We start from the raw sequence: 26,258 nt of genomic DNA on the forward strand, positions 1-26,258 counted from the left end.
AAAGCACCTGCCCGATTAAATGGACATAACAAAGGACGTAAAAGAAAGACAGCTGTTCTTACGGATACTCCAGAGAAAAATGCTTTGGCCTTATAACAGGCTAAAAAAGAATTAAGAAAGTGGAACTGCAAAGAAGATTAACGGTAAAGGAAAGAGAAAAGGTAAACGAACAAAAAAATTTGTATTTCCTAATTACTATTCTGATAATTCTGATCTAGTGAAAAACTAGCTTTGATCTATTTTGTTTCTTTTTGTTAAAGACTTAAACTTTTAGGTCTAAAGACTGTTGATTTATAGAATAAAATATAACAAATAAACATAATATTATTAAAAATGTAAGTCTTTTAAATTCTATATCAATTTTCATTCATGTAAAACACCTAGCATATCAACGGCACAACTGACCTCGGCTACGGCACAACTTGCCCCAACGTGGGGTTGGTAGTGCCTTTCCGCCGCAGCATACAAAAATCACTTTTTTTCAAAAAATATTAAAAATGTGGAATATCTGACAGTAAATTCGTATTCGAGACTAAATTTGGCTTAGGATGAACCACTACTTTTAGTCATAGTACTTGTAGTATTCGAATTATATGAGGATTTGTCAAAATCGGCACGTTCAGCCCCGCTCTCCCCTACTTAGTTACAGGGTAGGTACGTAGGTAAATAGAATGCGAGTTTGAGTTTACTACTACACTTACTAGGTTCTACCTAGCTACTCGTAGGTCTAGGATATACTGCTGGTACTTACTACAAATCTAAAATACATATAAGTAAGGATGGGTACTTACAGGTAGGTAGGTATTAGTTACACCCCAGAAAACACATGGTTACGCTTAGTTCAATTTGTTTTATTACAAAGTGTGTAATTTGTAAGTAGGTAGGATAGGTACCTACTCGTATCTTATTTCGGTACCCACAGCATACCTAACTATTTACAAATGCATTCTAATTTAGAAGGTTTTGAATGTTTATGGAATTTAGAAATAACAAATATTCAATTTGGGTCGGAAAGATCTATTTACCAGACTTAATTTGTAACTTTTTTTCTGCCAATGCCAAGGGTTAACGCGAAGGAAACAAACAAAAGTTTGGATTTTACGGGTATATCTATACTACTTACTTATAGATATAGGTATGTACCTTCCTACCTACTTTATAGTCTGAGTACCTACCTACACTTTAACAATTTAAAAAGGTAAAAACAAGAGTTAAACATTGCCAAATGCAAAACAATTTTTTGCAATTACAGCGTTCTGTTTTAAACAATTCATTTATTCTATAAAATCAATGTTTACAAAATGGCAGCGCCAGGTTATTGACCGACCCTAAACTGTCGCCACGACCAGGCCAGTGTCACCAGTGTGTTATCGGAGTTCGTTCGTGCAACATCGAGTGCGTCCCTATAGCCGCAACATGCGTTCTATACTTCCCTATCTGTTGACACTCGCAGTTTGCCACGCCACGATTGATGATTACAAAGCGGAGAGAGCAAAGATCGTACGAGCTGAAGCCCTCTTATCTGTAGGGGGAAACTCGACGCTCACGGACAAAGAATCAGATGTCAACAACTGTCTAATGCAACGCAAGTTCCGCGAAGTGGACTACGGATTTAACAACCCGCAGTCGTATGCATTCTCCCGCCATTTCTTCACATACAAGAACAATATAAACAATTCTAGAGTGTACAAAATTATCAAAGACCTTCCGAAAGGTGCAGCGTTGCATATTCACGACATGGGAATTTTGGGACCAGATTATATATTGAATATAACGTATATGGACAATTTATTCGTATGCTTCGATAAAGATGACGTACAGTTTAAGTTTTCTGATAAAGCTCCAACGGAACCATGCACCTATAAGTGGAATTTAATTAGTGATGCAAGACGCTCGTCGAATAGCACGGTTGACTTTGATGCGAAGATACGGAAATATTTCACGATGTATGTGGACAATCCAGATGATGTTTACCCAAGCATCAAGGAGTCGTGGGGCATTTTCATGCAATACTTTCAAAGAGTAGCCCCACTACTTACTTATAGACCGATATGGGAACAATACTGCTATGAGGTCCTCCGAAAATTTCGAGAAGACAATGTGATGTATGTAGAATTCCGTAGCATACTTCCTGTATTATACGAACTGGATGGCACGGTTTACGATCCAATAATAACTGCGAAATCCTACAAGAAGACATTCGATAGATTTAAAAAAGATCACCCAGACTTTTTAGGTGCAAAACTAATTTATGCCCCATCAAGGAGAATCGACAGAGACAAGTTAGATGAATACTTGCGGACAGCTCGAGCTATTAAAGCTGAAATAGCGGACAATTTTGCTGGATTCGATCTAGTAGGTCAAGAAGATTTGGGCAGCCCTCTAATAGAATTCATACCACAGTTAATAGCTGCATCCAAAGATATGGATTTCTTCTTTCACGCTGGAGAAACTGATTGGTACGGAACCACGACAGATGAGAACCTGATTGACGCTATTTTATTAGGAGCGAAGAGATTGGGCCACGCGTATGCCTTACCCAAACATCCGTTGCTAATGAAAGCAGTGATCGAAAGGAATATAGGTTTAGAAGTCAATGTCATATCCAATAACGTTTTATCTTTAGTGCGGGATGTACGGAATCATCCGTTGAGCGGTTTTCTTGCAAACGGTATGCCGGTAGTGCTATCTAGTGATGATCCCGGTATTTGGGAGGCTGATCCTTTGTCAAACGATTTTTATGTCGCGTTTGTCGGAGTTGCCAGTCGCCTCGCTGATTTGAGGATGTTGAAACAATTGGCGTTCAATTCTATCGAATACAGTGCTCTGAAGGGTAGTGCTAAAGAGGAAGGAATTGTTATGTTGACGAAGCATTGGAACACATTTATTGAAAATTTTGACTGTTCGAAGTACTGAGTGGATAATTAAATTATGTATTGTGAAGTGGACATTTTGATTTCTTTATTGTTTTTAAAGTCTTATCAAATTACAAGTAAGTAGGTACCTACCAGTGGCGATGGTTCCTAGCAATCCGATTCATATCGTGTTACCTTTTAAAACTTTTTTCTCTTAAGTAACACATAAATGGGTTACTGACGAGAAAATTTCAGTCTTCGCTACTGGTAAGTACCTACTAACCAAAATAAATTAAGTATTTTTTTTCTTATGCCCAGAATACATTTCTACCTACCTACACTTGTGTTTAGCTTTATAGTAAATAGTACCTACCGGTTACAAACTTTTATATTGTATACCTAGGTAGGTAACCTACCCATATACATATAAAAAATAACGGTTAGGAGGTATACTCGTACCATTCTACGGTAGATTAATTCAGAAATTGTCGTACATTATCTTAATTTTCAATTACCTACTTACCTGTACCTTGATTTTATTATACCTATTATGTAAGTACCCACTAGTATTTACATTTTTTCACGTTTCTGTTAAGGTACATTATGAACTTTCATTTCACGTATGTAGTTATACTATTTATTTACATAGATCTGAATTCCCCTCACCACGTTGAAGAATGAAACGCTTTAACAGATTTTAAACCTTAATTCCATGTGTTAAGGTTGCACATTGTATGAATTAAAGCATCGAGTCTACGCACTTGTGGCACTCAGCGCGAAGAGTTCCTTCGCTAACGAAGCCATTGTCTGTTTGGCTTCATTTGTTGTGAATGTCCGCAGACAAGTGTACTTTGACTAAGTAGGTCTACCTACTAGTTATGCAGGGAATAGTAGTCTGAGACGGATATGACGTCAGGTGGCGCGACTTGTTTCCGTAAGAGTGGGGAGTTAGAGAGGGGTACCGATCGGTTGGCGGGAACGACTTGCGATATAAGGCGCTCGTCTTTCGGTCGTGGCGTTCGAGCCATCCACATTTCTTGTTGTGTAATTCTTTATGGGTTACTTGGTATGGGCGGGGAGAGTGACTTGAGTGGAAAAGTGGAGTTTGTTAACCGTCAAAGGATCCTTTAACCCTACACACAACGTTCACAAGTGCGTGACTCCACTCAAGGTTTTTCTCTGTCATATTAGGGTCTTATTTTGGTTACAATTTTTTTGTTTGTTATTTGTTAGTTACGTTGTCCTGACAAATTTAGTGAATCATAACCATTGTTCAACATTAATTTTCTTATATTTGTAATCCACTTCTGAGTCTGCTAAAACACGCTTTAAGCCAAAACTAGCCAGCTTTAGCACTAACTTTGCTTAGCTTTGCTTTAGCTTTTGACGGATTCCGTGGTGCAGTGGTATGCGCAATGGATATACAAGACGGAGGTCTTGGGTTTGATCCCCGGCTGGGCCGATTGAGGTTAATTGGTCCAGGTCTGGCTGGCGAGGGAGGCTTAAGTCGTGGCTAATTACCATCCTACCGGCAAAGACGTACCGCCTAGCGATTTAGCGTTCCGGTAAGTACGATGTCGTGTAGAAACCGAAAGGGGTGTGGATTTTCATCCTCCTCCTAACAACTTGGCCCGTTTCCCTCCACATTAATAGCCCTAGAAAGAAAAATCCTGGAAACGCCAATGCTCACATACTCGTAGCACACAGGCTACTTTTCATCCCGATATTCCCACAGAAACGAGCACTACGCGAGTAAAACCATGGGGCACTGCTAGTTGCCAATAAAGCAGACTGTGTTAGTCTGATTTGATTTTTAAAACAAATATTCGTCGAATCTCTCCAAAATACAAAAGGATTATTCATCTACACAATAGAACCAATAGAACTCTCATTTCAATTGCATCGAGTAGTTATCGAGTAGCAATAGTTAAGTATTGATAACTGTTCAATTAGCATTCGGTTTGTATAGACAACAATGGCGGGGCGATCCTCAATTGAATACATTCTACTCTAATGATCGAAATTGATTCGAGTTCGCTTGTTTTGTACACTAGATTCCCAGTTCGAACTATTCAATGACGTCATAGATGATCACTTATTGTACTTAGTCCAATATCGTGATCATTATTATACGAGTACCTACAATATTCACTGGTACCCAGAAGTGAACATTAAAATAAAACAATGAAATTAGCTTAAAAATATTTTTTTTATTATGTAAGTCTATGTTTTTCATTCTGCCTAGGTATTTAGTTCATTTAAGTGGTTCATTATATTTTCAGGTTGGCAATTTCCTGCAAATCTATACTTCTAATAAATCTGTAGAGAGGTAAATTCTGTACATGAAATATATTTCCAAAATAACTATCAGGGGGTGATTAGTGATCTATACGTACCTACTGGTGCCAAAAATGCAATCAGTAAAATTTTTGTCTGTCTGTATGTTCGTCATAGAAACAAAAACTACTCGACGGATTTTAGCGAAACTTGATACAATTATTCTTCATACTCCTGGGCAGGTTATAGTAGAGGTAGGTAGGTACTTTTCATCACGCTACGATCAATAGAAGCTGAGCAGTGAAGGGAAATGTTGGGAAAACGGGAGAAGTTACTCCATTATTACAGCGATACTACTGTAAGGGCTGGTAATAAAGAAGTCTAAGGGCGGACGAAGTCGCGGGCGTCCGCTATTTAAAATAAAGAGACATTAAAAAAAAATCCCACTGCTCCTCAGACAGCCCGAGATACAACCCACCACCTCCCATGGCCCTTTCAACCTCTCGGTAACTTGGACCGAATCGAGGGAGGGCGAAACCGGTAAGCACTTGCTCTTTGCATGCCCGGGAAGCCTTCTTGACTCCCTACAAGTTATTCTATGTTTTCGCTCCTTGTACCTTTTCTTCACTCTTCCCTTTTAAGAGAGGTACAGGACAAACTGTCAACTTACCTCAAATACCTACCTAAAAATGACTACCAGCTTTCGGACATCCAGTGGTCGGCGAGGTGACTGCGCGAGGTATGCTTGTCTTGTCCGTAGGCGAGGCGTTTCCGTTACGTGTCCGAGACGTACTAATGAGTTTTGACCTTGAGTCATTAACTCCTCAATACCAAAACCCCTAACTGAATTTAAGCTTAACTAGCTTAAATTCAGTTTTTCAGATTGCTTCAATAAAATCACTAATTAAATAAACCATTTTAATTTTAGCATTTCTAAAATAACGAAACTTACGAATAGAAATGGAATTTTGGAGATTAACTTATAACTTAAGAGTACATAATACAATACAAGCTAGAATAGTTTTTAAATAATAAATGATTTATTATAGTCTGGCAAGTTTGTTGATAACACTCCCATGATATGCGGGCGACAGGGGGAAAGACTGTGCGGGTGTGAAATCGTGCGTGCGGGGAAATGACGTGCAACAGTCGTGGGTTTTTCATTCATCGCTACACGCCCTCCGGCCCGCGCGGTACATCGGGTGTGTTACGAACGAAGTTGCCAAGTTATAGTTTAACTTTAATCTTCACCGGCCGGCACAGCATCCTCCAATCGCTTTATATATTTTACTCTGAGTTCGGTCACTGAATCGCCTTTCAGTTGATCCTGAAATAAGAAAAGAAACTGTAAACGGCCTCTGTGGCGCAGTGGTGTTCGTGGTGGATTTACAAGACGTGGGTTCGATCCCCGGCTAGGCCGATTGAGGTTTTCTTAATTGGTCCAGGTCTGGCTGGTGAGAGGCTTTGGTCATAGCTAATTACCACCCTACCATCAAAGACGTACAAAGGGATTTAGCATTCCGGTAACAATGTCTTGTTAAAACCGAAAGTGGCGTGGATTTTCATCCTAATTACAACCTGAATCTTAGATTGCATCATCACTTACCATCAGGTGAAATTGTAGTCAAGGCCTAACCTGAAGAGAACCGCCCACTTTAATATGACGCGAGTATAATAAAGTGGTTGGATAATTTTGCCTCTAAGTATATATCAGGATCAAAAAACTTAGATCTCGTCCAAGTACATTTAACATCAGCAGGGCAATTCTGTAATGTTTTTTTTTAAACTGTCTTAATAACAATGTTTTCAATTTCTCCAGACGATGATTCAGTTTTCAGAGACTTGTATGAGTATGTCAGGCCAGGGTTAACCTGACTGCTCTGATTAAGTAAATTAAGTAGTATTCAGAGTGCCTCGCGGGAGTTTTCAATGTTTTCATACTGTGACGATCAAGTAAACGTAAACGCGAATTTTAAGGAATTGAAACTGCGCCATCTATTGGCACTACTGCTCAACTGAGAGCCTCAATAGCTCAACAGTGGTGGTTCGATCCCCGCCCCATTGGTCTATTGTCGTACCCAATACTAATACAGTCTTTCCCAACTAGTTGGACGGGAATGGGAATATTGGTTGTATTTAAAAAAAAGATATGGCAAATGTTCTTTTATGAAAAAAAAATATTTCAATTCCTTAGGAATTCGCGTTTACGTTTATGCAATCGTCACAGTATGAAAACATTGAAAACTCCCACTAGGCACTCAGTTTATTACATGTAAGGTTCAGGCTAACTACATAAGCAAGTTAGTGAATAAATAATTTTAATTTTGTTTTTATATGTCAGGCCTGAGTTTATTGTTTATTGTGTTGAATAGTAAAATAGATCATTCAAATACCATCAATGGTGGTGAGCCAGTGAGATCATTGGCTTACAAGTTTTCTCTCTGGGAAATCCAAGAGTTGTTTCTGCTACTTAGTACTTTGACTGCCTCCCAAACATCGACATAAGACACTCAGTGTTGGTCTAATGCCACCACTGAATGCAACCATTTAGATAATTGGTAAGTAATAAAAAAAAAAATAAAAAAAAATGCCTATTTCATTATTTTTGCTTTTACCTGAACAAACCAGCATTGCACATCAAGCTGCACCATCTGCAGAGCCCCACGAATGGCGCCAGGTATGAGGGTGCAGTACTTCAGCCCACTGTTGGGCATCTCCACCCACTCACTGAGTGGGCACTGTTCCCACACCAGAGAGAACTCATCGCCTGAACTACTCCAGCTTGTAACCGTAGGCTGCATGTTCAAATATAATCTGTAATTGATATATTTACAATTGGTAAGTATTTGGTTGCATCAAATTTTTATACTATAAATAGCCCTTTTATTTCAATATAGCTGACGCCGCGCGGTTTTACCCGCGTGGTTCCCGTTCCCGTAGGAATATGGGGATAATATATAGCCTTCCTCGATAAATAGGTTATGAATTTTTAAAATCGGACCAGTAGTTCCAGAGTTTAGCGCATTCAATCAAACAAACAAACAAACAAATTCTTCAGCTTTATAATATTAGTATAGATAGCAATCTCTGTTATAGCTTGGCAACTTTGTTTGTAACACTCCTAATGGGCCGTGCGGGCTGGGGAGCATGTAGCGATGAATGAAAAACTGACAACTGAGGTACCTCACTTCCCCGCACGCAGTCTTTCCCCTTGTCGCCCGCATATCATGTGAGTGTCATCAACAAACTTGCCAGACTATAAACTTATGTACATAAATGTTTATTAAACTGATAAATAAATTGTTGAGTGACTGCAAATGATTGAATATTGATAAGTAGTGACCTGCAGTCTACCAATTCCTGTCAGGGCTGTGGATTAGAGAGGCTCTACCAGATACCAGTACTACTAGTTGGCAAAACAAGTAGATGGCTCTTAACCATTTTTAACCAACTATAAAAAAGGAGGTTCTCAATTTGATGTGTTTGGTTTTTTATTTGCAGATTGTTACCTCATTTATCTCCTCATATATTGTTATTGTCATTTATTAACTAATAATGAAAGTTTTCTTTTTTTAAAGTTTACTTTCAGATTGGTCTCATTTAATTTTCACCAATATTGTGTTTCAGTAGTTTTCCTGTATGTCTGATGTCAGAGCATCCTAGTAATGGATGCTCTGACATCAGACATACAGGAAGAAGCACCTTGGTGTATGCTGTTCGCCGATGATATTGTACTTGTCGGAGAAAACGCATCTGAGGTACAGAGCAGACTGGGAAAATGGCAGGAGAAATTGGAAAGTGTTGTTCTACGAATCAGTCAAACGAAAACTGAATACTTATTCTTGGACTTTGGCGGTACATCTCAATCTTCCAAAATTGCCTTAAATGATGTAACCCTACCAGCTTGCTCCGATTTTCGGTACCTCGGGTCGCTTTTTCAAAACGATGGCAATGTGGACCGAGATGTAAAAAGTAGAATGAATGCGGGATGGATGAAATGGCGACAGGTCTCAGGTGTACTATGTGACCCGCGAATGCCTCTTAGACTTAAGGGTAAAATATACAAAACGGTTGTAAGACCTGTCGTGCTGTATGGATCAGAATGTTGGGCGGTGAAAGGGATGGATAGTAAACGAATGCATGTGAACGAAATGCGTATGTTGAGATGGATGTGTGGTGTGACAAGAATAGATAAAATAAGGAATGAGTATATAAGAGGAAGTCTGAAGGTGGCGCCAGTGACAGAAAAATTGAGGAGTAGAAGGTTAGCTTGGTATGGACATGTAATGCGTAGAGAGGAAAGTCATATTACTAGAAAAATGTTGAATGTGCAAGTGGAAGGTCATAAGAGGAGAGGAAGGCCAAAGAAGAGATGGTTGGATTGTGTGAAAGAGGACATGTGTGTAAAAGGAGTGGATGATGAGTTGACGAGTAATAGAAACGAATGGAAAAGATTGACATATTTTTCCGACCCCACTTAAGTGGGATAAGGGTAAGGAGATGATGATTGTGTTTCAGTAGTTTTGTGTTAAAATCCAAATAACTGAAATAAGTGAACAAAATTCTCCATAGTGTGGTGTCGATACAATGTTATTTATCACTTTTTAGTCTCTAGAAAGAGAAAAAAATTAAATACCAGGGAAATAAGTATGCAGGACACCTGATTTTATTGAGGCTCATGTACACTACCAATACCTCAGGACTGCTAAAGTGTTGCTGGTTTTCGATTGTGTGTGCCATAGGATTCATAATAGGACCTCAGGGGCGTCACCGCAGTTTTGAGCGACATAAGGCATCGCCTACTGGGGCCCGAAGAAAGAAGCAGAAGTGGGCGGAACCACTCTCGAAGGGCGTCTCTTCTGAGAACTTGGGACAAAACTATTGAAACTGTGTTCACCTGAATGCTTGCTGAATTTTATCAGCTGTTTCCCTCATTTCCAAGCAGCGAGTGGACGTCGTTCTAGCCAAGAAGTCTTCTATAAGCCTTACGCCCATATTGTAACCAATTCGTTCCAACTGTTTGTTCACATCTTCCGGGTTGTCGATTTCTTTAAGCATTTGAGACACCAAAGCCCCGTACGTGAGTGTAAGGAGCTCTGAATTCTGAAGCGAAAAGAAATTTACTTGAAATGCCAAATTAAATAGTACACGTAAATAAAACTAACCAAATACTAAACTTACGACTTTCTTAGCATCAAGACGAGAAGTTTGTCGAGACATTTTTAACTATTTACTAATAAAGTAGTGAAAATTTTGTTTATTTAAACATTTACGCCCATTTAATTAAATTTGATAGAGAAAATTAGAAATATTGTTTTAGATTTATAGTCAAATTGAGTAGGTATTTTAAACTATGTAAACAAACAAAAACAGCTGACTCAGGGGTGCTCAACATTTTATCATTATTTACGAATATTATCATGAAATAAAACTTCCTGTGATAAACAAATATTTTTTTAATTCTATATTCCTATATAATATATCCTGTTATTTATCAAACAGATAATTCTTCACTTATATTAAGGGTTCCGTAGGCAATAAAGAACTCTTATAGTTTTGTTTCTTTATTATGTAGAAGCAAGCATAAGGTTTCCTCGACATATTTAAACACATTAATCAAAACGGTTTTCTCGGAGGACGATAAGGGTGATTGATTCGTACGTTTCTTTTTTGGTGACGGCAACAATAGCAACGCGGAATAACTGCTCCGGCTAGTACCAGGCTCCGGTTCACTAATTTTCGTACTAAACTAAATAAAATTAATTAATTAAACTGATAAAAAACCCGACTGCATAAATGATAAAAAAACTGAAAAGAAAAAAAAAGCTCAGTCCAGAAGTGTAGAAAACAATTAGAAAACAGTCGGGACCTATTATATTGAATAGAATGATTTTCGTCTACATTTTTTATTAGGTCCCGACTTTAGTTTGATCAATTTTTATATCATTTATGCCGGGTTTTTATATTTGTTTAATTAATTTATTTATTTCACACTTTTTAGTTACGATAGATGGTGAATTTCGGATTTATTGGTTACGTTTGTTACAAAGTACGATAATGTATACCTAAGTCCAACCGAAATTAAGTAAATATTCAAAAAATCAACGCAACCCTCGGTGGCCGAATCCGACTCGCACTTGATTTTTATAATCAATATATTTCTTTTAGTCTATTTTAGGTGTTTTATAACTACACTTCATAAACCTCGCACCTTATAGTCGTCCGCCTCGCGTATTATGTATAGACTTAATTAATATTAGAATTAATAAATAACGTTTTCCTAATTGTAGTTTTTTTAACATGGCCATGATATACTATTTTGAAATTCTCACAAAAATCCCTTGAATTTGATTCGCATGTTGCAATATTCACAAAAAAAAAACTTCACCCCGATTCTATAGCGTCTCACAGTCGTCTTGTTGGTTTTTTTTTCTAATTTCACCTATCTAGGAACACTTGGGTTATTAAAACAAATCTAACGTTATCTGAATTACGTAAATCCGTTCAACGGTTTGGAAGATATGAGGTAATAAAGAATATTACATACATACATACAAGATACGCGCGAAAAACATAACCCTTCTTGCAGTCGGGTAAAAACAGTAAACAAACAACAAATAAACTATAATTAACAATAACAACGAAACGAGAACAAAACGAAATAACAAAAATTACAAGGGAAGAAAATACGCACGACAGACTGGATTTAGTTAACGAATCATTAACGAATACTGATATATAAGTAGGAGTATTAGTCATAGACAGCAAATAAAGTAGTGTTCTGTGCTGTGAAGTGTGAACTGTCAAATGTCAAATCTTCTTTCACTTATTAATACAAAATCAAAAAAAATATCATAGTATATGGTAATTCTGCAATAAATGAAAGGTTAAATTCACATTAAAATAAAAGAAATCATCGTTTTAATTACAACTTCTTTCTTCTTTTGATATGAAAATACGACATTTATAAAATAATTAGTTATAATTTAATTTTATAAATGCACATTTAATACCCATAAAACTCAATATCTTTATTTTTCATAATGGTTTGTGACTCATGTCTGCTTGGGTTCTTTTTATGTCGTTTGTATTGTTTTTGTGCAAACTCTATATATTTAACATAGAGGAATTAGAAATGGAAATGGATCGCACCCAAATGCAGCAACAAAATTGTCTGTCGTTTTTTGAAGGGTACGAGGTAAACTCAGTCATCGATAATATTTAACAAAAATAAATAATAAAATATTTAACAAGAATAATATAATCTGTACACAGAATATTAAATTAATGGATCGATGTTCTGCTGTTTGTTCGTTTGTTAGAAGAATAGTATCTATTTTTCTTTTAGATATTGTTTTTATTACAAATTTATTATTTATTATAATTATGTTTTTGATGACCTCCGTGGCGCAGTGGTATGCGCGGTGGATTTACAAGAAGGAGGTCCTGGGTTGGATTCCCGACTGGGCTGATTGAGGTTTTCTTAATTGGACCAGGTCTGACTGGTGGAAGGCTTCGGCCGTGGCTAGTTACCACCCTACCGGCAAAGACGTACCGCCGAGCGATTTAGCGTTCCGGTACGATGCCGTAACCGAAAGGGGTGTGGATTTTCATCCTCCTCCTTACAAGTTAGCCCGCTTCCATCTAAGACTACATCATCACTTACCATCAGGTGAGATTGTAGTCAAGGGCTAACTTGTAAACAATAAAAAAAAATCTTAGATTGCATCATCGCTTACCATCAGGTGAAACTGAAAACGAACGTCACGTCATCTTTTAGTGAATTAGAAGTTGTTGACCATTTTTCATGCCATTGAACTACTTACTACACAAACCGGAATGATTAGGGAGTTTTTTCAGTCGACGAAAACGATTACAACAATGAAACATCGATACGATATAAGTATACACGCGTTAGATCGTTGGTTGTTTGACAGAGAGGTAACGTCTTGCGGGGCAGGTCTTTCTATAATTGGTCCGTGATAATTAATTTGTTGTATGTGAATCCGGACTCAAAAGGGCTAGAACCCAGAGCCGTAAAGCTTATTATTAAAAATAAAATGTATGTGAATCGAAACGAAAAGTGTCGCTTAAAAGAACCTTTTTGAGTAGTATTATTGTTGTGTAAAAAACCTAAAGTTGTGGACTATAGACTATTTGTAGGATATTAATATTAATGAGGTTTACTGTTTGACTGACAAATGACACTTGACAGTGTGACATTGACAGATTAATGATAGGGAGGAACTATTTATATCGATAGAATGTCAAATGAAACCGTACAAACACGAAGTCTTTCTTATCTTTTATTGTAGATTTTTTTTATATCGATTTTATCAATGCATAAACAGGAAATTATATTTTAGAATTTAAACTATCGTGAGTGTTATTCATATTAATTGATTATGTTATCGTTTGGATCGTGCCGCGATGCAAGAACCAGCTCATGACTAAGGGCCCCGTATGGGTTCGAAACTAGTCGGGCATACTCCGACGTAATATCACGTGAGTTTTAGCCGTGTTTCATAATCAATTAATAGGAAATTATATCTATACTGTTAAAATACAGTTAATAAACTGTATTTCACAGACAACTGAACTTAGTAATTTAACGAGTATTTTTTATTATACATTAATAGAAGTTCTGCATAACAATTTTAAAAGTCAGTTTCATCAAAAACTTGTCAATTTGAATTTTTCAACGCAAAAAATATTTAATACTATAAACGCGATAGACGTGTAAAAATACATCAAAATTAAAAACTAGAGAGGTGTCAAGGGACACCCGGGTGAAACGAAGTTCGCTAATAGCTATTATCACTATCGCTATAGATTTCATTATCGGTATTGCTATAGATATCAATATCGCTATCGCTATCGATATCGCATCCCATCCTAACCCATCAAACAATCGAACGTTCATTCTTTTGTTCGGGACAAGGCCTTTTGGGGTGAGGGGGGCCTTTTGAGGACCCTTTAGCTCACCAGCTGTCTCCAGGTCACGGCTTTCCACTATAGCAATAATATTACCCTCCTTCTTATGCAGTCGGGTAAAAAGTGTCGTTACAACTTTTTGGTCTTAATTTTTCCGTCTAGCCCCCTTTCGCACCAAGCGATAAGGAACTTCGTCCCAAAAAAAATCATCGATGTTTTTTCGACGGGCATCACTATAACACTATATTTTTTTATAAACTGGCTTTACGACTCTAAATTCAAGCTTTTTTTAGCCTTTTATCAGTAGACAGAGAAAGAGAAAGTAATAGATCTCTATAAGCGTCCACAGCATCCATCGCATTGTTTCAAAAAAGAGGATAAACTGCATGAACTCTGTAAAAAAACAAAAAAAGGCGATTCGATTCGTTATTTTCTCTACTTAATTTCCATAACATAACCATAACTTATAGAACAGTGTCACTCTTAAAAATGTTTTGTTTACAAAAATGTCGTTATTAAAACGTCACAGTTTTCATGAAATTCATTTTAATTTTTACTGTTAAATATTTCTATTTTCTAATTATAAATAAGCTCTAGTTATTTTTATAATCGCAAATTATTGTTCTCGATGTTTAAATTGTCATAACATTAAATTTTTTTTTGCTTGTTGAGCTATGGAAATAGAAGAAACTGACGATAAAGATTCGATTTGCGAAGAATCCCATACTGCTTGTTCCGCAGTTAATAATTTAATTTTGGATTATTATAAAAAGTTTGGAAAGAAGCGAGATTTAGAGCAATTCTTTTCCCTATCGACAGCGCAAAGTGAAGTGAGAGATCCGTGCAGTTTATTCTGGAGGAGAATGAAGTCTCATGACGAGTCTTCGGACTCTGGTGGCAAGAAGAGTGAATCCTCTACGGAACTGTGTAGGATTTCCATCCAGTGCTCTATACCAGAAGCCTCCACTTCACAGGTTATTAATTAGTTATTCAGAGTTATTGTTTTTTTTTATTAATTCTTTACAAGTTTGCCCTTGACTACAATCTCACACTGGTAAGTCATGATACAATCGGTCCTTCGAGGCCTTCTGTCACAGGCACCATTATGCCCAAAAGAAGGTTTCAACAATGAAATTTATAAAAACTTGTATGTATAACCAATAAAGATTTTGTATTTGTATCGGTGCAATCTTAGATGGAAATGGGCTAACTTTCTAGAAGGAGGATGAAAATTCACACCCCTTTCGGTTTCTTTACAAAACATTAAAATCACGTACAGTCAAGCTGTGTTAGGCGACAACGGGAGGGTTGATGCTATCTTTTTTAAAATCTTGTACTGCGCAGCTTAACGCACGATGTTCGAAAACATCATAAAAACTGCTTCCGACTTTCGGATACCTTGTAAAATAAGTATTCCTTTGGTTTTCAGTTAACTAAAGTAAGTGTTACTTCTGCATGCTCATAAGTGAGTTTTTGTTAATGTTATAAATGGGTTTTTGTTTGGTATTCTGCTACTTTATTTAGTCAAATACCAAAAAATCTACTTAGTTGAATACCAAATACTTGAAAAATTTGCAGTTGAAATTTGTTTATTTCAAGTAGGCTTATAAACAAATTTCAACTGACTTTTGAAATGAAATGTCAAGTTTAAGTATTAATTGTAGATGTAGCCTCTTGTTGGTAAGGGTCTCTTAAGAAGAAACTCAACATTGATATTGGAAATCATCATTCTTTACAATATTTATTATTGTAACATAATATAATAAATAGTTTACTTCTTGTGTGAAAATGTAAGGCAATTGGTATTATCCAACCCTATGATAGAATTTTGTACTTTTAGAAGACATAAAATGGTTTATTTATTATAATTAAGAGATATATTTAAAATTGGTAAAATTAAAGAAATCTGCTTAAAAATTTTTTATATTAAAAATCCTTTGTCACAACTTTAAAATAATCAAATATACAACTTCAATACAACAGATCATAATATGGAATAATAATAATCAGTTTTTAACCAACTTCCAAAGAGGAGGAGGTTTAATGTCCGGTTGTATGAATAGTTTTTTTATTACTTTAAATTTTTCAAAAATTAGGTACAATTACATATCAATATTTTGCATCCAAAAGAGTGGCAGATAGAATTGAAAAAGCTTTAATAAAATTTTGAAATGACCATTTCTATTTTATACTACTACTAAAGAAATAATTTTTACAGGTGCATCTGTCAAGAGTTAAAAGTGACTCTGAATCGCCTCCGATAATTAGTGAGGAGGTGATCTCAGAGCCTATCAGAAATTCAGACAATGAGTCTGTAAAGTCTGATGATGTACAATCTCAGAAATGTAAGTACTTTTAGACTATTCAATTTTTTTCCCCTTATAAGTATTTGAAAATAAGCCTCAAAAATCTCACAAAGCCTACTATATCACATAAAACTTTTTAAAATTCTTAGTACTGTTCCTGCTATTCCAATTAACAGGAACATACAATTTAAAAATCAGTTTGTCTACTCTATTTTCTAAACATTTTTTATTGTTCCATCAAAATTTTTTGTTACTAGTTTAAAAAAGCATTATGTTTTAATAAATTGATGATATTAAAAAACTTGAAACATCTGATTACAGCTATTGATGCATTAGACACTTCAACAAATAAACCACATTCACCAACAAGCAGCGTCACGTCTCAGAGAAAGCTTGAATGGGACTCATTAGCTGATGTGGGATATGCTAATGAAAGTGACAGAAAGAACTCTGCATCCAGCTTAAGCACTTTGGAAAGAATGGCTTTGCAGCAGCAGTATTCATTTAATGACACAAGAAATACTGGGATAGGACCACCTACTGCACAATCAACACCGTTTGAAGCTAATGAAGCTAAGCCAAAGAATAAAAAAGGTGCTGTTAAGAAAACAACTAAAGTATATCAAAAAGATATTGAATCTGTAGAGTTAACTATCCCCCATAATCCAGAAAATAAACCACAACCTTTTAATCTTAATTTGACAAAACACATCTCTTTTAATGTGGATAAAAAAGGCAGTGTTCTCATTGAAAATATATCAAAAAATCTTTCTTTAAGTCCTGAAAAAGTATCAGCTGAGACTGAGATGACACCACAGATTAAAATAGATAAAGAAATCCAGACCACAATGAATAATAGCAAAGATGAATTCTGTAACTCTGATGAAAAACAGAAACATGCTGAAAATCAAATTAAAAGATACCCTGTGCTGATTAGTTTAAATACTTTGAAGAAAAAAACCAAGAAGAAGAAAGTTAAAAAAATTAAAAGACAAAGTAGAAAAAGCCTGATAACAGATAAAGAAAATGTCCCACTAGAAAAAAGTGGAGATCAGCTTTCAGAAGCTGAAAGTTTTGAATATATGCCAGGCCATATTTATAATCAAAATCATATGAATCACCAACAGAACAATAATAGCGCTGATAACAAGTCAAGTTTAGAATCAAGTGGTTTACACACAACTACAGACTCAAGCAAAACTACAAAGTATTCTTTCACTAAAGATTTAGAAAAGAGTATAGATGTGCTTAAATCTGTTCTTAATCGAAAACATGAAGATACTAATTTAAAAAAGAACCTCATTAAAGATTTAGTTCAAAGACTTGTTGAATCAAAATATAAAAGTGATAAGAGCTCTACTGAATTGTTATCAGGTTTGAGTTTTAATAGTAAGAGATTAGGATTAGGAGATCATGATTATACTACCACAAGTACCTCAGATACAAATAATACTGCCAATGAAGCCAAACAATCTAAACCAAAGAAATCTATTTTGCGCATGGAAAAATTTAATACAAACCCCATAGCCTCAACGTCGCAAAGTGTTCCTAATATACCTATTTTTACAAACAATGAAAAACGTGTTGATTCTAATAATATGAATTCTGTTGATCATTCGAACACTGATACTGACATTTCTAACAAAAATAAAGCATTTTCAGATATATGTGTAGACAAAACATCTTCAGATGAATTATATAAAAAGTATTTAGAAGCATTAAAAAGAGAACAAGCTTACAAAAGACATTTGAAGGAAAAAGAGATGTTTTTAAAACATAAACTTGTTAGTTCTGATGTCTCCTGCAATCCTATTAAGCATATTGACGCTAAAGCCCAAAATAGGGTAAAAGACCTAATGAAAGACTTGATTAGAAATAACTATGACGATGGATCAGGTGATGCAAGTAAACTGGAAGGTGGATCAAGTGGGCATATGAAAATTGAAAAATATAATTCTTTGAGGAAACACAGAAGTCATTCTGTGTTTACGTTATCGTCAGCAAATTCAGAAAATTGTTGCAAAAATAGCCGAAATGTAAATAAACATCCAACTGAAGCAGGCTGTTCGAAGATTGATAGTAAATTGGAGAAACATTATTGCTGTTGTCCACATCATGCTTTACATCCTAAAGTAGGAGTTGTAGATAGTTCAGTGCAGGTTAATATCAAATCTTGTGAAGAAAATGATACTTCTATTCATAAAAGGCAAGAATGCATGTCTCAGAATCCAAAGATACCTGAAACAGAGCTATTTACGTGTAACAAATGTAAAAGTCCAAGAAATAGAACTGTACTTGAGGGCACAACAGATGACTTTAAATATGTTTGCCTTTGTACCGATGATGGAATTATGCCTCAGGAAATGCCTGAAAAATTTCTAATTTACAAATGTTCTAAATTACCTAGTAATGTTTTAAAATTAGAAAATTTAGTTCCAAAAATTACCAATATTGTTAGTGGGAGTTCTAGTAATTTCACTTCCCCTCAGCAAAAAATATCTTCATTTAAAAGCCAAGATTGTGAGAAAAAATGTTTAGTTATAAAGGATAGTACTAGTTCAAATAACCAAACATCGAAATCGTCACAAACTAATCTTATCTTGCCTATTAATCTCCGACCTACAACAAGCCGACAAAGTATAAGCTCCTCAGTAACAGATGGTAGAGATAATGTTTTAGAGCACCAAATTATAAAAGGGACACGAATACATGAGGCTACAAGATGCATACAAACTGAAATCAGTATTGATCCAAGGAAATCTGACCCTTCATTATCTGATATTAATATTATAAATGATGAAAATTGTGCTGCTTTGATAAGTGAACAGTACAAAAATATTCCTTTAGAAAAAAACATCAACTGTCAATTTGATAAAAGTAGTGTGCAAGTACAAAGTAGCGAAAGTAGTATACCTGAAAGTAAAAGAAAATTACAAGCGGGTTCTGAAACATATGGAAGTACCAGTGCTGATGAGGAATTTACTACTATTTTACATAAAGTAGACAAAGAAGTTCAATCTTTTCCTGATAATATATCTAACAACAATACTGAAGGAGATAGAGCTGAACAATTTTCGAATAATTTTACTATACCAATACAAGGCACTAACATGACTCTTAAAGTCAGTTTAGGTTCTGGAACTGGCAACCCTTTATGTGATGACAATAACATTTATAACAAAAGTAATAACAATTTTGTGTCCAAAGGAACAGAGACAATAAAGCCTCATGTTGCTGAAAATGCAACATCATTACAAGAAGAATGTTCAAAAGCAGTACAATCTAGTGGCACAAAAATAATTGACGAGTTTTATCAAAAGCCTGCAAAAGCATCATGTTGTGAAGAAATAAATCGGAATACATACAGTGCTCATTTTAATTCTCAATTTAGGAACAATGAACAATCGAATGTCCTTACTAAATCTTGTTATGTAAATCCTTCCCTCACTGATCGCAAATACAATACATATCCAACTGAGGATCGAAGCCACTTACAAAAACCTCTGCTTCGTTCTAATACAGACCCTAGTAAGATTGAAAAAGCTCACGTGACGTTTCATCAACAGACGACAAAAGACACAAGAGACCAAGAAGATGTTGTTACAACATCACCAAAACAATCTAAAGCAGTTTCGACAAACCAACAAGAAAAAGCTGTTTCTTGTAGCTCAGATGATATGTCATCAAAATCTACAGAGATAAGTATGAAAACTAAAGCTAGCTCAGGTATGAATAAACAACCCAAATCATCTTGTAGTGATACTGACGGTCAAACTGTAAAAGATCCTGTACTGGATTTAATACAAGATATAACTAAACGATATTCAAAGAAGGACATTGAAAAGAGCAAAAGGAAAAAGTGCTTTAAAGAAATTATTACTGTCCTCAGCTACCTTTTAGACACTGAAGAAAGTACAGATCATGAACAAAATAAAGCGTCAAACTCATCCTATGATACAGGGGATAACTTAATAGAAAAAGACAGTGGTGAATCCATACCGGTTAAGACTTTCGTAGATAAAGCAGTTCAGCTATCCACTAAAAAGTCCAAATCGCAAAAAGCTTCTACTGAATCGTCAGATTTCCCTATATCAACAGAGCTCCCAAGTACCTCTTCGGACGCCGCCACTTGTAAAGTTTTAAATAAAATTAAAAAAGAATGCGATAAATATCACCAAAAACGGTGCAAATATCACAGTGGTGGTAAAAATTGTGAAGGCTCAAGTAGTACTTCCGCAAACTGTGACCAATGTAGACGCGTTCACTACTGCTCATGTAGAGGACACAAATGCAAAGGCCACAGATCAAAAACAACAGTCGAGAAATCAAAGAAGAAATGCGTAGCATACAACTTGATCATCCAGACATCAGACAGTATAGTCAGCGAAGAAATAAACTGCGAAGACAATCGCCGCCAACTTAAAAATATAATCGTCAAAGTTCCTTCTAAGCGAAAGGTTGATAACGTGCCTTTTAAAGAAATGGAAAAGAAAATTGAAAGAGAAATGCCCCATTGCAGTCCACGCAACAATAATCGTGGTCACCGATCAAAGAGCTTGCCGAATGACAGTGAAATATCTAGCACAGACGATATTATGAAGAAAGCACAAGACTACACTGTGCGGGAGTTTTTAGAAAAGAATCGGCCTGACTTCATAGAAAGTAGCTCCAATCGCCAAGATTGCTTAAAATTGATTAATAAAAGCAGGTGAGTTTTACCTTTAGCATAGTATTCGGGAAACTTCGCGATATCTTTTCGTCCAAAATTTCTCATTGTCTGAAGACAAAAGTCGTCGAACAGTGGTGGTTGCCAATGATGACCTATGGTTCCGAGACTTGGTCGCTAACTATAGGCCTCAAAAGAAGGCTCAGCTCACAGTCAACAGCGAGCGATGGCACGAGCTATGCTCGTAGTATCTCTGCGTGATCGAATCAGAAATGAGATCTGCAGAAGAACCAAAGTTACTGACATGGTTCAACTAACTGGCAAAAGTACTATGTCCTGCAGACGACGGGCGTCCATCGGCTGATATAATGATGATGTTGATGATAAGTTATCTTTAATACTTTTAAACATTTCGGTCATCCTAAATTCTCTTTTCGATACTAGGTGAATGTATGAAGCTATAGTACTCACCAATTTTTATTAATTTAGGCCAAGAGATGGCTGTACACCTGGATTGAATATGATTGTAGTACACCCTCCATGCTATGGTAATTCTTGTTTGGAGACTTGCGCTATGTCTTATGAAGGTATTTTTCCATTTTGACTTAATCAATGTTGCAATGCAATGTCATAAAATACGCCTAGTAATAATCGTATTAAGATGATAGAATTTTTCTAGGTGTACCACTTAGGAACTGTAATGCTTGCGCGTATAATAGTGTCCATTGTGTTCAAAATGAAGTAAATAAAATTGGTGAGTGCTACATGTATTATTTAAAGATCACTGCATACAGACCGGGGTTAGGTCGTAGGCAAGAGTCCGGGCGGCGACACGACGTGGTGTTTTATATCTGAGCTTATTCTTTACAAACAAAAAAAAATTAATATGTATTAGTTTAGATTTATATGTGTATTACCTGTTGTCTTTACCGTTCTTGTCCCATATCGTCCGAGATAAAACATGTTACGTATGCAACTAGTTTTCGACTGTATGGAACATCTTGCTATATGTAAGGGTACCCTTACAAATTATCATATTACCCTTTATAGTCATAGTTGTGGAAAAAGCGGAAGATTCACTATACTTGGTGTAAAACCAAAATTATTATTTCATTACACAGCCCTAGTTCTTCAAAGCGGAAAAGGGAAACTATTAATTTCAACAGCACTCATGCCATAAATCAAAACAACCACAAACATTGTAGTAGTACATTCATACTTAGATGAGCTCTGCCATAGCTCAAATACTACTAAACTGTCTTAGCAACTTCTAATTCTCAAGCATTGCAATTATATATTTCCAGAGCCAAAGAACGCGCTTCCAAACGTCAACTGTTGTCATTGCTGGAGCGTCAACAAGAATTAAATGCTCTCAGCGAATCTGATTTAAAAGATTTTGCTAGAGCATTAGGTGGTGAAATGAGAAGAAAAAAAGGTACATAATAATTTTTAATATTTAATTATACATAGTATATTAGCCAATGATATAATTAAGTGATCCATAGACTAGATTACTAGGGATGAGCATACAGTTCAAAGAGTCAATAGACATTGGAATCCCAAAGTGCTGGAATGGCAACCAAACACCAGAAAGCAAAATGTTGGTCCACTAGGTAGTTTTATTGTAAGATTACAATGAGCTACTGTATGCTGATGGCTTAAGACTTTGGTTATTAAAAGTCCATACAGAATGCCTATGAAATTTGGGGATGGACCATGTGCATAACTTAAGTTAAATAAAAAGGAAAATGATTATTATGAACTTTATGAAGCAAAGGTCGAAAATGACACTTTGTAGAAAATTGCACATTGTAGAGTCAACATCTCCTAAGGATGCTCCGGTTTCAGGGTGAAATGTACGTAGAGAGTATTGACCTGACAATACTCCTGACCTGGGTGACTTTATCGCACGGGTTCGTCAGATTTTCGCGGATGATAGCAAAATAAATAAATTATTATCTATTCATGGTGAACTTCCGCATAGAAACGCCTGCTTCTATCCAATATTATGAACTTGTTGTTTTCTTTTCAGTTGCACCAAAATTTATAAGTGAGCGAGAAATGAAGAAACACTCTGAGAAAATTTACAAATCACTGCCTGAAGTCGTGCAGAAGAAAGAGGAGATTAAAAAGGAGAATATCAAGAAAACAAATTTACTGATGGCTCACATTTTTAAAAAGGTATTTTGTGATTTTTACACACCATTTTGTTATTACAATCCGTTGATTTATAATAACCAGGCACGTTTGTATGAATCTAGCAAACAGAAACAAGTTTGTCTGTGCTGTGTGTGGTTGTTAAGCAACAGTTTTTAGATAAGCTGGGCCAGTAACCTTGTGGCACGTCGATTCTTTTTCTACAATCGCAAACGCTTCGAAAATGAAAAAATGTATGGGAATGACATTTGCTATCGTCAGGTCAAGTGATTTGTCGATCTGTATCTGTCCCTCTAAGACCCGAGTTCATGTCATGCGCACTAACTGTTGTTTGTCTGTATGTCTCATTATCATTCTCTATTATTATTTCTTTAATTGACTGTTTATGTTATAACTAATCCATTGTAATAAATAACCTCATTTTTTTTCAGAATCTCCAAAAAAAAACTCTTCGGGGCGCTATTAATATTTCAAATTACAGTTCATTAATTAAGATTTGACAAAAAAGCGAGTTTAGAATAATTATTATTAAGGACGAAAAGACATTTTGTGTTCAATGATATTATTAGTAGGTACATACTGTTTTATTTGTTGACATCGTTGTTATATTATTGCTACAAAATTGTATAATGTTTGTTTAAATGTATTATATTTAAATTTGTAAAGTACTTAATGTAATATTAAAATTTTTACTATGAATGTTTTATTTTATTTTAAATTTTCGTTTCTTTTGATTGTTTGGTTTTCTCGTTTGATCTTGCGATTTTTTTTCCTCAGAATGCTACGTGACGTCACTTTAAAAGTGTTTACGTGTCATCAGTCGTTTAAAGTATAGATAGACCATCATGGCCGACAGGGTTTTATTTAAAAATTAAAATTTTAACAATATAATATTTTTTTCAAGTTTGTAGAACGCCAAAACAATTTAAGACCCTTAAAAAGTATCAACTAGCCTATTAGTGATTTGCTTAAAAATATAAATTTATGGAGGGGATTACCGTTTACCATCAGTGAATAATTTATGGAATATAAGAGAGTACAGTACGACAATTCAGCCGTGGATGAAGATCGTCATAAATTCCTCTATCCTTACCCTTAGGATTGCTTTCGAATTCTTTGGCCTCATATTCGCACTGTTAGCCACGGCCGTAGATAGAGGATTCTGAAAGGTTCTAAGAAAATCTTTACTCGAGTGATAAAGCACTATTTATTTTCATTTTTAATGTTTTTTTCTGTAATAAAAATGAGTGCCGAAAAAAATACATTTCCAATAGTTTAGTTTTTAGACGATCTATTTAATGGGTCTGTGTTACTCTCAAACTGTCATACTGCTGTCACTGTCATATCAAACTCGAAAATGTGTCAATGTCAAATTGTCAAAGTTGGCGAAATGAGTGAACGTCGGGTGATTTGTTTTATCTAATTTCGCAAATTAGAAAATGATACAATATTGAAAGGAAACACGTCGAAAAATGGATGAAAACGACTTCTTCAGGCAGACCGTGCAGCATTTGGCACGATGTCTGTCCTGTATCAACCCAACGCCATGGGAAAAGGTGAGTTGCAAAACATCGATTGCGGTCCTGTTTGTTATTTTGTTATGAAATTTAGCTCGTAACTTGAACATTGATATATTTTTGAACGTATAAAGTTTCATGCATGCTTCAGTGTTGAGGAAACTAGGAAAACTTCTCCATAATTATGATAATAGTATGATCTCATCACATCAAAAAAATGACATAAGCTGATATCGTCATTTTCATAATTCAGGGTCAGTTATTCCGCCTCTTTTTTCAAAAGTCTTTTTAAAATGAAGCTTTAATTAGCTTCATCTAAAACCTTAGATCCTTTCATTATACTAATTTTATCTTAAAACATCTCTATTGTTTAGCTACCTAATTTATTTATTTGGAGTGTGTTCAAGCAAAGATTCATATACCAGTTATAGTCACTTATAGAAGTATAAATCAACACTGAGTGTAGGTATTTCACATAAAAAATATTTAGTTTACCTTCAAAATCTCTCTCCGAGAGATTTAGTATTCTGGTAAATTACTGAGGAGCAAGCTAGTATGATTGCACTTAACATAGGAGATGCAAGACACTTGCTAGTTGGATGCAAGGTGCTCTTTAATTTACACCATCATGATAGAGTGCTTCAAGTTATATAGGAAGTTATAATCGTTTCAGTGGCTAAAGCTCCAAAAAAATTGACTACAAAATTAAAAGATAAATGAAATTTGTCAAAGCGGGTTCTGAATCAAAAATTTAAATTTACAACCACACTATTCAATCCTGGTGGACTGTATTAATGAATAAAATATGCCTGTGATTTCATCTACCTTAAATCTTCTAATCAGATCCTCTTGCAAATGCAAAATCTTTTCTTAGTAAGACATCTACTAACTATAAACTGTCTCCTTGGCAACTTTCAACTTTCTATGTTAAGCAATTTTCATTATTTTGTGATGAGTGACCTTTTGCTTTTATAAATTATAGTTTTATAGATATGTATGAATAACATAAAATCCTAGAGAATTATGTGTGTGAGATGTCCTAGAGGGTTCTGTGAGGATTATTTTCATTATGTTTTATACAATTTCAGGTGAACACATTATTTATGCTGTGTCCACAAGTCAGCTCCAGTATAGTTGTGACACCTCGCAGTCAAGAAGCCAGTATAGCTCTGGGCCTATACTTCTTGCAGAGCGGTCTTCAACATCAGGACAAATTGTTGCCATACTTCCTGAAAGTACTTAAAGGTCTCTCTAATGCCCAGTTTGAAGAGCCAATGTATAGAGTAAAAAATGGAGATCGTAAGTATTTTTTTTCTTTAAATCATATTTTATTATAATTTGATCATATTTTGAGGGCCACTGCATGGCTCAGCCTTCAGCAGTATTCCAACTCTGGGCCTTTAGTTCGAATTTTCTGAGGAAAGAAAAACTTAAATGTTTCATACAAGTAGCTTGACTTAGGTAAATATAAACTCAAACTCAAATGGGCAGGCTACATAGTTTGAAGAGCCAATGGATGTTGGGGCCCAAGGTGCTGGATTGGCGA

At 35.5% G+C, this 26,258-nt stretch overlaps 4 protein-coding genes across 6 annotated transcripts in view; 3 read left to right on the forward strand and 1 right to left on the reverse strand.

Annotated features, from left to right (window-relative positions):
* Positions 1-1,337: 1,337 nt before the first annotated feature.
* LOC112048644 (adenosine deaminase 2-A-like) lies at positions 1,338-2,943 on the forward strand. Its single transcript, XM_024086273.2, has one exon. The coding sequence runs from the start codon at positions 1,417-1,419 to the stop codon at positions 2,914-2,916; it is 1,500 nt and encodes a 499-aa protein (XP_023942041.2). The 5' UTR covers positions 1,338-1,416; the 3' UTR covers positions 2,917-2,943.
* Positions 2,944-6,036: 3,093 nt separating this feature from the next.
* Positions 6,037-10,477, reverse strand: LOC112048646 (trafficking protein particle complex subunit 3). Its single transcript, XM_024086275.2, has 4 exons — positions 10,314-10,477; positions 10,030-10,235; positions 7,748-7,946; positions 6,037-6,459 (listed from the first exon to the last, which is right to left on the reverse strand). Exons 1-4 carry the CDS (start codon positions 10,350-10,352, stop codon positions 6,373-6,375), a joined length of 531 nt encoding a protein of 176 aa, XP_023942043.1. The 5' UTR covers positions 10,353-10,477; the 3' UTR covers positions 6,037-6,372.
* A 3,930-nt stretch (positions 10,478-14,407) lies between these two features.
* Positions 14,408-23,894, forward strand: LOC112048642 (uncharacterized). The gene is made up of 6 exons (XM_024086270.2): positions 14,408-15,040; positions 16,285-16,411; positions 16,694-21,080; positions 22,343-22,473; positions 23,071-23,219; positions 23,627-23,894. Exons 1-6 carry the CDS (start codon positions 14,741-14,743, stop codon positions 23,693-23,695), a joined length of 5,163 nt encoding a protein of 1,720 aa, XP_023942038.1. The 5' UTR covers positions 14,408-14,740; the 3' UTR covers positions 23,696-23,894.
* Positions 23,895-24,553: 659 nt separating this feature from the next.
* The window catches only part of LOC112048652 (phosphatidylinositol 4-kinase alpha), a 49,105-nt gene continuing 47,400 nt past the window's right edge, over positions 24,554-26,258 (forward strand). For all 3 annotated transcript variants that reach the window (XM_024086282.2, XM_052882786.1, XM_024086283.2), the window contains exons 1-2: positions 24,554-24,751; positions 25,801-26,011. In XM_024086282.2, the coding sequence (XP_023942050.1) occupies positions 24,668-24,751; positions 25,801-26,011 (295 nt within the window). In that variant the 5' untranslated portion in view covers positions 24,554-24,667. The remainder of the gene's footprint in view (positions 24,752-25,800; positions 26,012-26,258) is intronic.

This window comes from Bicyclus anynana, chromosome 8 (genome assembly GCF_947172395.1).
Source record: "Bicyclus anynana chromosome 8, ilBicAnyn1.1, whole genome shotgun sequence".
NCBI lineage: Eukaryota > Metazoa > Arthropoda > Insecta > Lepidoptera > Nymphalidae > Bicyclus > Bicyclus anynana.

Coding starts and splice junctions, on each gene's coding strand:
- LOC112048644 (XM_024086273.2), top strand. CDS start 1,417: ATGCGTTCTATACTTCCCTATCTGTTGACACTCGCAGTTTGCCACGCC.
- LOC112048646 (XM_024086275.2), bottom strand. CDS start 10,352: ATGTCTCGACAAACTTCTCGTCTTGATGCTAAGAAAGTC. Junction 10,236..10,313: donor GTCTTGATGCTAAGAAAGTC/GTAAGTTTAGTA, acceptor TTTTCGCTTCAG/AATTCAGAGCTCCTTACACT. Junction 6,460..7,747: donor TGCAATGCTGGTTTGTTCAG/GTAAAAGCAAAA, acceptor TTCTTATTTCAG/GATCAACTGAAAGGCGATTC.
- LOC112048642 (XM_024086270.2), top strand. CDS start 14,741: ATGGAAATAGAAGAAACTGACGATAAAGATTCGATTTGCGAAGAATCC. Junction 15,041..16,284: donor CAGAAGCCTCCACTTCACAG/GTTATTAATTAG, acceptor TAATTTTTACAG/GTGCATCTGTCAAGAGTTAA. Junction 21,081..22,342: donor AAATTGATTAATAAAAGCAG/GTGAGTTTTACC, acceptor ATATATTTCCAG/AGCCAAAGAACGCGCTTCCA.